Here is a 12,634-nt window from a genome sequence, read left to right as displayed (position 1 = left end):
TGGGTTGGAAATGACCAGCTAAGCAGTGAGATACAGTGAAAAACCTCCTTGCAGCTATAAAGAAACACTAAACACTTGTTCCCTGTACCTTTGCATTCACAAAGAGCTGTTATTAGTTGCTAAGCTACCAGTGACCCTTATTAAATTTCCATTTAGCAACAGTGATGAATTCAAAATCATGAGGGGGCTCTGTCACAGGAAAAAAAAAACAACTTCCAATTATTTTAAATACACATTTTCAATAATAGGAAAATAATTTTTTCAGAGCTTAAAAAAAAAAAAAAACCACCAAAATTCAAATCTAAACCAACAAACAAACCCAAGACCACCACCCCAAAAAACCCCAACCAAACCCAGAGAGCAAGATCCCACTGCAGGGAGTGTTTGGCCATAAGATGATTTATGCCTATGTAGATATGGAGGAATGACAGTGAGGCTGCTGTAATTCATTGACCTTTGTGAAATAAATATGTAGGGCCTCTTTATTGATCATTTCTAGGCACAGCATCATCATTCAGGAGGAGTTACACTGTTGTACACTTATTTATCTGAAAGGAGACCATTTTTCTGCAAGGAGGATGTGGATGCTCAAACCTAATACTTAAAAGCCAGGAAATAGGGTGAAATCAAATAGTGTGAAATCAAAAAGCTGACAACCTTTTCTGCATGTGTGACTTTGAATATTTCTTTTTATTTATCCGTGGTTAAATAGAGAGTCTGTGAGGTGGACCTGGGAGGGACCCAAATCTCTGATTATTGCCAGAGGAGGGCCAGAATTGTGTCACAGAAGGGAAGCAAAGGGAGGCACATGAGAATTCACATGAGAATTCACATTCTCACCTTGCATTGCCAGATTTCCTGTTTTATCTCCTAAATCATCCATTGTTGTTTTTTTTTTCCAGATGTTAAACCATCCAACATTTTGGTAAACTCTAGAGGTGAAATCAAGCTTTGTGACTTTGGTGTCAGTGGGCAGCTGATAGATTCCATGGCAAACTCCTTTGTTGGCACACGCTCCTACATGTCTGTAAGTACAGATCTAAATCCACATTACACAGCTCTGGCTTTGTTTGGCTTGAGTTGTCCCAGTTCTGGTGATCAAACAAGAACCAACTGTTGCTGTTCCTGGTTCAGCTCCTCCTGCATTCCAGGAATATTCTGGTGTCACATCAGATTGTGTGTGTGGGGGGGGGAAAGAGCTGTTGCAGGAAAAGCCAAAACCTTGGAATATTTATAACCTTGTGGAAGAGCTGGGGCTGTGTCTGCCCTGCAGAACCCAGCCAGTTGTTGCCTTTGGGGGTTGTCTCTCAGAAAAGCCCAGTTTATTTTGTTTTCCTTGGGTTCTCTTCCCATCCAGCACTTGCTGGGCTGGCTCTGCAGGCAAAGCACAGAGATCCTGGCAGAGGGCAGGGAGTTAATGTGGGGCTGTTCCAGGCTGTTCTGTGTTTCTGGGCATGAGGAACACCTTGGAAGCTCTTTCCAGAGGAGCTCTCTGTGTGATTGCAGCCCCAGCTCGTGGCAGTAGCAGCTCTCTCATTCTCACACCCTTTGCAGCTCACTGTGAGCTGCTGCTCCTGTTCCCAGCTCTGGCTGGAGGGTCAGAGCTCTGTGGGCTTGGGCTTACAGGGAAAGGCTTTAGTGCTGGCTCTGTTCAGCAGGAGCCCTGCACTGCCTCTGTGCCATTTCTCTTGGTGACACACCTGAAACCAGCCTGGGGTGAAGTTCTCACCTCTGGGGGCTGTTGCTAATGAGCAAAACCAAACCCACAGCTCAGCCCAGCCATGCTCCTGCCTTGCCCTGGCTCCTCAGGAGCAGGGATGGGAGCCAAGTGCTCTCTGCCTTCAGTTTGTTCTTTTTACAGGCTGAGGGTTTTACCTGGGGGGTTTCACTTTGCTCTCTGGCATCACAGACCAAGCCACGAGGGGGATTTTGTCCTGGTGGTGTCTGAGGGATCTTCTCTTGCAGTAGCTCCCTTGACACACATCTATACACACAAAACCATACAGAATTATTACATGCAAACATCCCTTTTTACCACAGGGAGGTGTGGAAAAACAACACTGTTTAACTTGAACAGATTTCTAGATTTTAATGATATTTATATTTATATAACAAGTGCTCTCTCTGTTTCCTGCTCTTTCTCATCCACCCACCTTCCTTTACACTTACATTTTATGAAAATCTTGGGATTTGGACATTTCTATTGCTGTCCAGCAGTTGTGTAGCTTGTCCAGGTGGCTTTGGAACTGACTGAGGGGGGAAACTGGAGAAAACTCAAATATCATCTCAGTAAATGCTACAAAACAAATTAAACAAAACTATCACCCCCTTATGGCAGAAGGAAGAGGCTTTACTGCATTCTCACATTCTCTGAGAGGGAGTTTCAAATTGCATATGTATTTTTCCAATATGTGCATGATATCAGAAGAATCTGCACCATTTTGGTAAAATATGAGCTTGATTTTTTTAAAAGAGTACAGAAAAGTGAATGTTTTCTTTGAGAACTCTTAGTAAAAATGGATTTAAGGGTGAAGAAGAGCAATGAATTAATAATTTCAGGAACCATTCATAGACTGACAAAGCAGGTGCAGAAATGAAGCAAAAGGAGTTGGTGCAGCACTCGTGTGCTGGTTTGGCAGCAGCAGGATGTGGATACACTGCTCAGAACTGAGCATCTGTGGAGCAGTGGGACTGCAATAGTCAGTCAAAATTCTGATCATGATTCAACTGACCAAAATATCCCATACCTAAATATCTTTACATTGTGTGAATCCCCTAAAGACAATACAAAATAGGTTTTGCCTGCAGAGCCTTGTGTAAGAGTTCCACTAGATTTGTGCCAAAGAAATCAAACAACACATAAGAGAATAATTCCTGGAGAGTCTCACACTTGTTTGCAGTGCTGCAATGTTTGGGGAACTCCAGGAAAATACCAGGAAGTCACTCATTTGAGCATGCTGTGCTAATAAGTTGGGGTTTCATGCTTTGATTGATGCAGGTTATTGCAGAATGTCATTTTTGGTACCTCCTTGTCACAGAGCTGCCTCTCCTTCCCTCCCCTCCGTGTGTTTTGCAGCCCGAGAGGCTGCAGGGCACTCACTACTCGGTGCAGTCTGACATCTGGAGCATGGGGCTGTCCCTGGTGGAGATGGCCATTGGCAGGTACCCCATTCCCCCTCCTGACTCCAAGGAGCTGGAGCTGATGTTTGGCTGCCCCGTGGAGGGAGATTCTCCCGTCACAGAGACCTCGCCCCGGCAGAGAGCGCCCGGCCGGCCCATGAGCTGTGAGTCACAACCCCTCCCTGGCTTCCTGACACCTTCAAGGGGCTTTTAACTCATCCTGGGCTGCACAGGGGTGCGCGGGGGCGAGAACGGCCCTGGATCCGGCTATCTGGTGAGGGGCGCAGGCCAGGGCCCCTGTGCATCCAAAGCCAGCCCCCCTCGGCGGCTTGGCCTCGGGCTGAGCTGGGGGATAGCTCGGAGCAGCGCGGTGAGAGACGAATCAGGAGGCGACCACTTGCTGGGGGTAAACTGTGGGTTTATTACAGAAGAACCAACAAGGAGGGGAAACACCCAGCAAATGGCCCCGAACAGGGGGCGGGAGAGGGTTTTAAGGGAAAAGGGGGGAAGAAGGCAGGGAAACCCGGCTATCCAATAGAAATACATATTTGGAGGTACGAAACATAACTGATATACTAAAGTAACCAACTGTTATAAATCATAGGAGGGGCTCCAGGGCTACAGCCAACCATAACTCCCAGAGAAAAGAAAATTCTCGAAACCTGGGAGGAGAAAAGGAGTGATTGACTGAGTCTAAGGAGGAAACAACTTTCACTTTATAAGAGAAACCAAGGGAGGAGCAGTTTCATTTCCATAGCAACTTAACTGGCAGGGTAGCAGCAGGAAGTAATACAGAAAATGGGGGGAGCAAACTAACAAACTTAAGAACACACCACAGCATCGGGGGGGTTTGAGCTTCTGCAAATCAGGGGTGTGTTGGGCACCTGGCTCAGCTTCACTGTGAGGAGCCTGTGGGAGCAGAGCACCAGAGACCTTTGGGTGGTGGCTCTTGTGAGCAGCCCCAGCACTGAGATGGGGCTGCTCAAAACTGCCCAAGGGTGTCTTTGGAACCCTGGCTGTGAGCATTTCAGATTTCTGTGCTGCCAGGCACTGACCCACAGGAGAACGCTGCATCGACCTGGGGCCCTGGAGAAGGCTTCCCAAGTGGAATGATAGAACTGGGATTGTGGGTGTGCAATTTGGATAGAAATTTCTAAAAAACCTAGAGTTTAAGGTTTTAGAATATAACAAGATATAACAAAACAAGATATAAAAGATATATATATAAACAAGATATATATTATAACTATATAGATATAGATAGAATAAAACAAGATATAAAAGATACATATAAAACAAGATGGAAGTTTTAGGGCAGAAGCTGGTCCTTCTTCTTCGCCTCCTTCTCCATGGGTTTGAGTGGTTTTGTGTAACTGGATAAAAAGTCCACATTGTGAGCCACAAGTAGTTAGTTATTAGGTTAAAAGTAAAATTGATTGAAGTGTCATTTCCTAATTAGACAGTTTGTCCTTAAAAAGCCTTGTAGAGAGAAGGCTACAACTCCATTTTTAGTTTTGTTAAGTTCTGTGAAACTCACAATTTGTGAGACTATAATATAGATAAGAACTAATGAACATCTGAGTCTGAACACGAAACACCATGTCACACATTTAATCCCAACCTTAACAAAAAAACCCCAAAACTCCACAAAGTGGTGCCCTGTGTGAGGATCAAACTCACAACCTTCAGATTTCATAATCTGATAAAAAAACTGATAAAAAAATCAACCTCCATTCTGAGATCCCAGTCAGGTGCTCTGGTTTTCTCCAAGATGCTGATCCCAGTGCAGCAGGGTGATCCCAGTGAAGTGAATGCTTTGGGTCAGACCTGGAAATGTCTCCTTGCATGAAAGCATTTCCCTGTTGCACCTTTTCCCTGTAAATCTGCTGGGTGCCAGAAGTGTCAGGCCTGGGTTTCCTAAAGCCATGGATTCAGAGTGACACTGATCCCAGTTTCTCCAATTTCTCTCCCATTTCCTCCCAGCCTATGGATCAGACAGCAGACCCCCAATGGCAATCTTTGAGCTCCTGGATTACATCGTCAATGAGGTAATTTATAAACTTAAAAATCTGCAATTCACAGCTGTAAACTCTGAAAGCATCCTGGAATTTGGGGTTGGTGCTGTTTGGTCTGGTTTAGCCTCATGACAGTCACAATTCTCTTCTCTTTCAAAGCAAAAAGCATGCTCATGTTACTGTCATTTGGAGCAGCTGGATAACAATTGTTCCAGCTGGATGAATTATTGACAACTGTCCAGCTCACCCATTGGAAAGGCACAGTTGGTGTCTGGGTCCCTGCATTGCCTGTGCCATGATAAATTGATAAATTGCTTCTGTAACTCATCTGCTTGCACAATTCTCTCAGATTACAAATCTGTTTTGCATATTATATAAACCCCAATCTGCCAGCACTGCCTCTGGGGATGGAGCTGCATTGAATCACTGCAGCTGCTGTGGTCCTGTATTGCAGCACCCCTGAAGGGTCAGTTTGGGCTGAAAAGCTGCAGTAATTCAGAGTTTGGCAATATTTTCTTGTGCCACCTCTGATTTAGCACAGACTTTTTCAGCAGGAGCTGCTCCCTCAGCAGCTGTGCTGCAGTCAGGGAGGGGTGCAGGCCTTGTCTGCCCTGTGCATAAAATGAACTCAGTGTAAGGATGGGAACTTACCCTGAGCCTGTGGCCTGAGGGTGAGGCAATGATGTGCAGGTTTATGCAGTCCCCCTTCTTTATTTGTCATAATTCTGTCCGAATTCAGAGCGTGAACAAACTCATTGCCAGGGACAGAAAACTGACATCCAAAGGATTATGGACTAATGATGTGCAGGGCATCTTCCCTCAGCACTGTGGGGAATGACAGGGTGCTAATTAGTGCTCTGAGCCTTCCTTAATGAGAGCTGAGGCTGTGCTCACCCCATCCAGGTGTGTGTGTGGAGAAAACAGAAAAACCAACCAACCAAAACCCAACAAAACCCACCCATACCAGGGAAAGTCTGGTTTAGAGTAATAACCCAGATCAGCCAGGCTTGCACAGCTTTGCTCAGATTGGGACATTTAACTGTGCCACACTGTAACATTATGCTGAATGATTGCTGATTTTAAAAATGTATTTATTTATTACAGCCACCTCCAAAACTGCCCAATGGTGTCTTTGGTTCTGAATTTCAAGATTTTGTTAACAAATGGTGAGTATTTTCTCTATTTTCTGTGTGCTGAGTGGCAGAGGGACACTCAGGGCTCAGCTTTGTCTGTCAGGCCCTTGGCAGTCAGAGTCCCTGCTCCAGGCCAGGGCAAATGGAAGGATTGCAATCAGCATAATCAATCCTGTTTGGGTGTTAATTACCTCACAGGCAGCAGGTGCATCCAAGGAACCCCAAGGCTGGGGGATATTCCCCTCTTCAGCCCTCAATTTGTGCAGCTCAGAGCAGGCCTTAGGGAGTGACCCCAGCACAGAGAGTTCTGCAGGGCTCAGGCACCTCCCCTGCAGAGCTGGGCCTTGGGCTGCTCAGTCCTGCAGGCTCTGGGTGCTTTTCCTGCCCCTGAGCCCACACCTCCATCCCAGCAGCCATTCCCCATCTCTCACTGCCCCAGCTGCACCTCAGTGGTGAACCAGTGCCAAGGGGGCAGCTCATTGCAGTTCAGATGTTTATTTATCAAATATCTCTATTTACAGCTTCCAAAAGGAAGGACAGTCATGCAATAGCTCTACTTGATCCTGAACTTGAGGAGACGTGGGGCAAAGAAACGTGAGGGATAAAGGGGTTCATGTTGTTTTAGTTGAAATGGGATTTGTTTCCCCAGCTTGGTTTACACACTTATCAGTCTCAGACAACTCAGGATTTTTTACCTGGAGCTGTGGAACCCACAGAAGGGAACTGCAGGCTCCCATCTCTGTCTGAGAGGCACCTGGCATTTACTGAGTGCTGTCATCAGAGCAGTCCAACCAACAGGACACAACTGGAGCCTTGTTTTAAAAGATAATGGAGTGTAACTTGTGCACCACTTTGTGTTTTCCCAGTTTAATTAAGAATCCTGCTGAGAGAGCCGACTTGAAGCAGCTGATGGTGAGTGAAGGTTTTTAATTTGGTCTCAGAGCCCTTTCCCAGGCAGGCTGGATTCCCAGGGGCCCAGAGCAGGTCAGAGCAGTGGCTCCATGGCTGGTGGCCCATGAGCAGCTCAGCTTGGGCAGGAGCAGCTTTTCTGAGCTACAGCCCAAGGGCTGCAGGTCTGACACCTCCTACAACAGGGACTGGCAAGGAGACCAAAGCCTGGTGGGTTGTGGAGTCTGCCAGTTGATAATCAGAATTAATTACCAGAAGAATTCTCTCTTGACTCTATTAGTTAATAATAAAGTATTGATTAATACTTTTAGGAGGACAAAAGAATAAAGCTCCACATACCATATGGACTAATTAAATACACTTTTAATCATCTGTTGTGAAACACAAGATTTGTCACTTTTTTACCAGCTTTGTCTGGCAAAGTCTGTAGAACTCAGCACACATCCTGCATTTTTCTCTGTGTGAAATAACCAGATCAGTCTCAGTGCATCTTTTTATGGTTTTAAGTGTAATGCCAGCACTTCAGTTGTACTGCAGGTTTTCCCTGACCCTGCTGCACAATAATGGTGCAAAATGCAGAGAGACTCTTTATATTACAAAAAAGCCTTTTAGTGCCCAGGCAGACACTTTCCAGAGTATTACCCTGAGTGCCTGAGCCACATCCAGAGGCACTGGCAGGATTGCTCTGGGACACTTTGCCTGCTGCTGGCTGCTGCCTTTCTGAGGGATTTCTCCACGTGCTCTGTGAAGTGTCACAGCTGGGTTGCTCCAGGTGGATTTGTGGTGCTCCTGAGGGCTGCCCCTGATCAGCCTGAGGGCTGGCACCCTGACCCTGTTCTCCTGTGCCCAGATCCATGCTTTCATCAAGAGATCCGAGGCGGAGGAGGTGGATTTTGCGGGGTGGCTCTGCTCCACCATCGGCCTTAACCAGCCCAGCACCCCCACACATGCCGCCGGCGTCTGAGCCCGGGGCCAGCTCCTGGACTGTACCTCTGGTGACAACCACGCTCTCCTGGTCCTCTCTCCTCAGCTTGTACCTGTTCCAACATGTATTTCACCTCTTGAGGAAGAATGTCTTGATAGCATGTGCCAAAACGGTTTTAAATCTCGTCCTAAACTAATTGGTATCGTTCCGGGTTCCGTCGTTCACTGACCAAATGTAAGCTGTGTAAGTTCCAGTGCTTGCTGATTTTAGGTGATTATGGATATTCTTTCTTAATGAAAATATCACTGGGGCAGGGGGGGTTGGGCCCTGGCTTGTCTGAACCTTCTCAAGACTCTTTGTAAATCGTTGGTACTTCAATCATGCTTTCCCCGAGCTCCTGGGCTCGGGATCGGGATGCTCCGAGCCTGTCTGTGAGCATGCTTTGCTGCTGCCCAGCTGTTCCCAAAAGTTAGGCTCCAATTTTGCTGTTGTCTAGAGATCTCTCTCTCTTTGCAGGTGAAGAAGGCAAGAGCTCTGCATTTCTCAGAATGCACAGGGCAATATTCTAATTGTAGACTTGTTCATATTTCTATATTTATTTTTCGAACATATCATCATCCTTGGATTTAGTGATGTATGTCTTTCTAATTGATTTTTAAAAGTTAGTTCTTGGAAGTGTCCTATGGAATCAAGACAATGATCCAAGCACTTTGCTTTCTTTTAACCTAAAGAGTCATGACAACTGTGTTTAGTGTCTAAAAGTGTATGAAAATCCTTTATTGTTTTATTCTCTCAGATGTTTAGCAATGGGTTCTCTTAATAAATATATTATCAAGTAACTTCTTGAAGCTTTTTTTAAAACCTGACCAAGGCTTTTAATCTGGTCACTGCACTGTAAATTTCAGCTCTTTGAAAGGATGCTTGGGATGAGGAAATGCCTGAAATTCTTCCCCAGAAGGAATCCCTATCAGAGGGCCATGAACTTCCACATGGCCAAAGGATCAGGTATCAAAGGGCTGGCACAGAAATGACTCATGGGCAATCCAGGCCTGTCCTGGCTGCAGTGAGACCTGAAGTGACAGCTGGGAGGGTGTAAATTAAACTCTTTCCTGAGCTTTACCCACCCCAGCCTTTTACTGTTTGCTAGAGAAATGCACAGCCAGGTTTGGGAGGCTGAACTCCCACTTTGGCTTGTCCCCCCCCACAGCAATAATTTGGGCACTGCAGGCACAGCTGTAAGGACAGCAGGAAAAGAACTTTATTGCAACATGCACTAGAACTGGGCTGTTCAAATCCAAAAGCACTCGTTCACAAAAGCAGCAGCAATTCTATCCATCAAAACTACTCCATACCATGCTGGGCACACATAACATTTTTCAACAGTCAAAATTACCCTCTGGAGTTGAAATGTGCCAAAGAAGGCCAGGATGGCTCTTCACACACATCACTGCCAGGGTTTATTTGACCACAGCAGTTTTGGCTCAGACTTCAGGGATTTGTTACCTGTCATGCTTGGGAAAGCTTTGTTTAACAATCTCTTCACTCCTGTTCTGAATTCCTTCATTAAGACATTCAGGATCCTCAAACCCCAAATAGTCTTTAGTACAGGATAAAGCCACATTTACATCCCAACGGTTTCCATTGGTACAAACCAAACAAGAGCCAAATTAACACTCATTAAACAGTGGCAGGAATTCACTGGAGGCTGAATGTCAGTTCTGACCACCCCCAGGACACCAGACACTTTTCCAAATGCAAGAATTGTGGAGATTTCACATCACTTTCCATTTATAACTAAGTTCTTAAAGTCCTCATGCTCCTCCTTGAGAATCACATGAAATCAGACAACCTGGCCTTGATTTGTGAGGTTACAACGAGAGAAAAATAAAATAACAGCAATTTAAGAGTATTAGTTTAGTACAAGCACCATGGATCATTTCTTAGTCTACAACTTGTGGACAAATAAAAGGCTCCTTGCTGCTGCTCTGAAGGAGCAGAAGTAGAAAGTCCTGCTCTGGGACAGACGGACAGAGCTGAAGAGCACCAGGGGGACAGAGAGACGTCCCTGCTGTGCCCAGAACTGGGCTGACACTGGGAGGCCTCTGGGAGTAACTCCATGAACTGAGAACACAGCAGCTGCAGGCTGCACACAGCCCTGGACACATCTTTTCTCATTTTCTGTATCTTAAACTGCCAGTTTAGGCAAATGAGGTTACGATGTTATCACTGGGGCAGCAGCAGCTCCAGGACCTGGATTTGTTTCTCACATCAGGAAGTGAGAACAGACAAGTTATTGCTTTTAGTGCATATGTTAATTGGTCTGGTTGATCAATTGCTTCTCCCTTCCACATACAGAGATGTTGTAAGAGCTACATTAGGTTCAAATGTGGAATGGATTATGCTACATATTTGTGCAGCAGATTTTCATTCTTTCGACATCTGAGTCAAGATGTGCCCAGCCTGGGAAGTTCCCGTGTTCAGTGTCACTGCCCTCGACTGACATGTCAAACAGTTCATACCCACACAGCACAACATGGAAATCACTTGGTGAGTTTCAGATGAATGAAGAAGAAATTCCTGAGTCTGTATTAAAAACCATCTCTGATCTCTCAAGAATCAGATTCCTCCTCCTCTTCCTCCTCCTCCTCTTTATCATCCCGAAGACTGAGGTGTAACTCAGTTTGATTGATGGCAGCCTCATTGTCCATCTGCCCAAGAGTCTGTCAGAGAAAAGGGCTGATTACCAAACACTTCCCAAATCACTAACAAAAATGTAAGCTGTGTAGTCACTGTTAATTAAAGATCCCAGAGCTGGAACTGAGGGCCCAGCACAGCAACAAGGCCCTGCTCTCCATGGCAAAGCTGCACCTGGGCCAGGCTGGCCAGGTATTGAATGAAAAGCAGCAGCACCTGTGCCTCCACCCCGGGGTCACAAGCATTAAACAGAATATTTAACACATGGGGAACTGAGCCTACAGCACACAGCTATTTCCCAATGCCCCTGGAAACACCGTGCTGCTTCTGGGGATGGGAAAAGGTGAAACCCTCAAAACAGCAGCAGCAAAACTGACATTGTACAGTGAGCTTTGCAGTGATGGGAAGCATCAATGAGGTGACATGAGAAGCTGCACAACCCAACCCAACCCAGCTCCCAGCCAGCTGTGGAGCCCCCTCCAAGCCCAGGGACCCCCTTACCTGCTGAGTGTCCTCGGCCAAGGCTGGCAGGGGCACGGAGACGTTCTCCTCGCCGGCCCTGATCATGGACTGCAGCGCCAGCTCCTCCACCTGCAGGGACCGCACTGAGCACTGCCGGCACTGGCACCGTCCCCTGACACTGGCACCGCATCCTGACACTGTCACCGCACTCCCGGCACTGTCACCCCATCCCCTGACACTGGCACCGCACCCCCGGCACTGGCACCATCCCCCGACAGTGGCACCGCATCCCGGCCCTGGCACCGCACCCCGGCCCTGGCACCGCACCCCCGGCCCACCCCCCTGCCTGACCCTGCTTAACGCTTCCCACTCGGAACTCTGGGCTTTGGTACCTGTTAAGGCTTTGTTAAATCTCCTGCTCTAAATTCTGGTCTAAGCTCCTTTATTATGATATGCATGAGTCTCTAAACCCAAGCAGTCTTCAGTTCCACTCCTCAAACTATCCCTTCTCCATCCCTCAGCTAAGGCAAACCCTGCACTCACATTTACCTCTTAGAGACGTATCCTGCTCATACTCACAACTCCATTTATCTCTTGATGTATCATGCATACACTCACATTTACCTCTTAGCAATGTATTCTGCTCAAACTCACATTTATCTCTTGATGTACCCTACACACATTCACATTTACCTCTTAGAGATGTATCCTGTGCTCACTCACATTTATCTCCTAATGTATCCTACATGCATCACACTCACATTTACCGCTTACAGACATATCCTACATACACTCGCACATTGAGCTCCTAATGTACATATTCACTCACAATTACAGGTACCTCTAACAGATATACCTACACACATTCGCAATTACATTTACCTCTTTGAGATGCACCCTGCACAATTGCATTCAGCTCATTTAGGTGCACCCTGCACACAATTACATTTACCTCTTTGAGATACACCCCGCACCCAGTCACCTTTACCTCTCAGAGCACGGCAGATGGATCCCCCTTTCCCAGACCACCTGTGAGCAATTCCCCGCTCCCTCCCCGAGCCCCGGCGGGGCGCAGGGCCCGTCCCGCGGCCGCGCAGGGCTGAGGGGCAGGCCCGGCCCCGCCGCCATTCCCGTTCCCGTTCGCAGGCCGCCCCCGCAGCCCCGGCAGTCCCCGCGCACCCGCAGCCGGCGGAGCTGGTCGTGCAGCGCCGCCTTGACCCGCAGCAGCGTCTCCTCCTCGCGGCGCAGCTCCTGCAGCCGGCTCAGCATCGTCCCCGCCGGGGCACCAACCAACCGCCCCGCCCCCTGACGTCACGGCCCGCCCGCCTGACGTCACAGCGCCGCGCCGCAGCCGCCCCCGCGTGGCCACCGCCGGT

General features: G+C 47.4%; 2 protein-coding genes across 3 annotated transcripts in view; one reads left to right on the top strand and one right to left on the bottom strand.

Moving 5' to 3' along the window:
- The window catches only part of MAP2K1 (mitogen-activated protein kinase kinase 1), a 33,597-nt gene extending 24,656 nt beyond the window's left edge, over positions 1–8,941 (top strand). For both annotated transcript variants that reach the window (XM_005483501.4, XM_074549137.1), the window contains 6 exons: positions 903–1,027; positions 3,077–3,284; positions 5,104–5,168; positions 6,240–6,301; positions 7,135–7,180; positions 8,028–8,941. In XM_005483501.4, coding sequence (XP_005483558.1) covers positions 903–1,027; positions 3,077–3,284; positions 5,104–5,168; positions 6,240–6,301; positions 7,135–7,180; positions 8,028–8,141 — 620 coding nt within the window. In that variant the 3' untranslated portion in view covers positions 8,142–8,941. The remainder of the gene's footprint in view (positions 1–902; positions 1,028–3,076; positions 3,285–5,103; positions 5,169–6,239; positions 6,302–7,134; positions 7,181–8,027) is intronic.
- Positions 8,942–9,336: 395 nt separating this feature from the next.
- SNAPC5 (small nuclear RNA activating complex polypeptide 5) lies at positions 9,337–12,595 on the bottom strand. Its single transcript, XM_074549138.1, has 3 exons — positions 12,438–12,595; positions 11,298–11,387; positions 9,337–10,822 (listed from the first exon to the last, which is right to left on the bottom strand). Exons 1-3 carry the CDS (start codon positions 12,525–12,527, stop codon positions 10,712–10,714), a joined length of 291 nt encoding a protein of 96 aa, XP_074405239.1. The 5' UTR covers positions 12,528–12,595; the 3' UTR covers positions 9,337–10,711.
- Between the last annotated feature and the right edge of the window lie 39 nt (positions 12,596–12,634).

Source organism: Zonotrichia albicollis, chromosome 11 (genome assembly GCF_047830755.1).
Source record: "Zonotrichia albicollis isolate bZonAlb1 chromosome 11, bZonAlb1.hap1, whole genome shotgun sequence".
In the NCBI taxonomy this organism is placed as follows: domain Eukaryota; kingdom Metazoa; phylum Chordata; class Aves; order Passeriformes; family Passerellidae; genus Zonotrichia; species Zonotrichia albicollis.
This window is presented reverse-complemented; position numbering and strand designations above follow the sequence as displayed.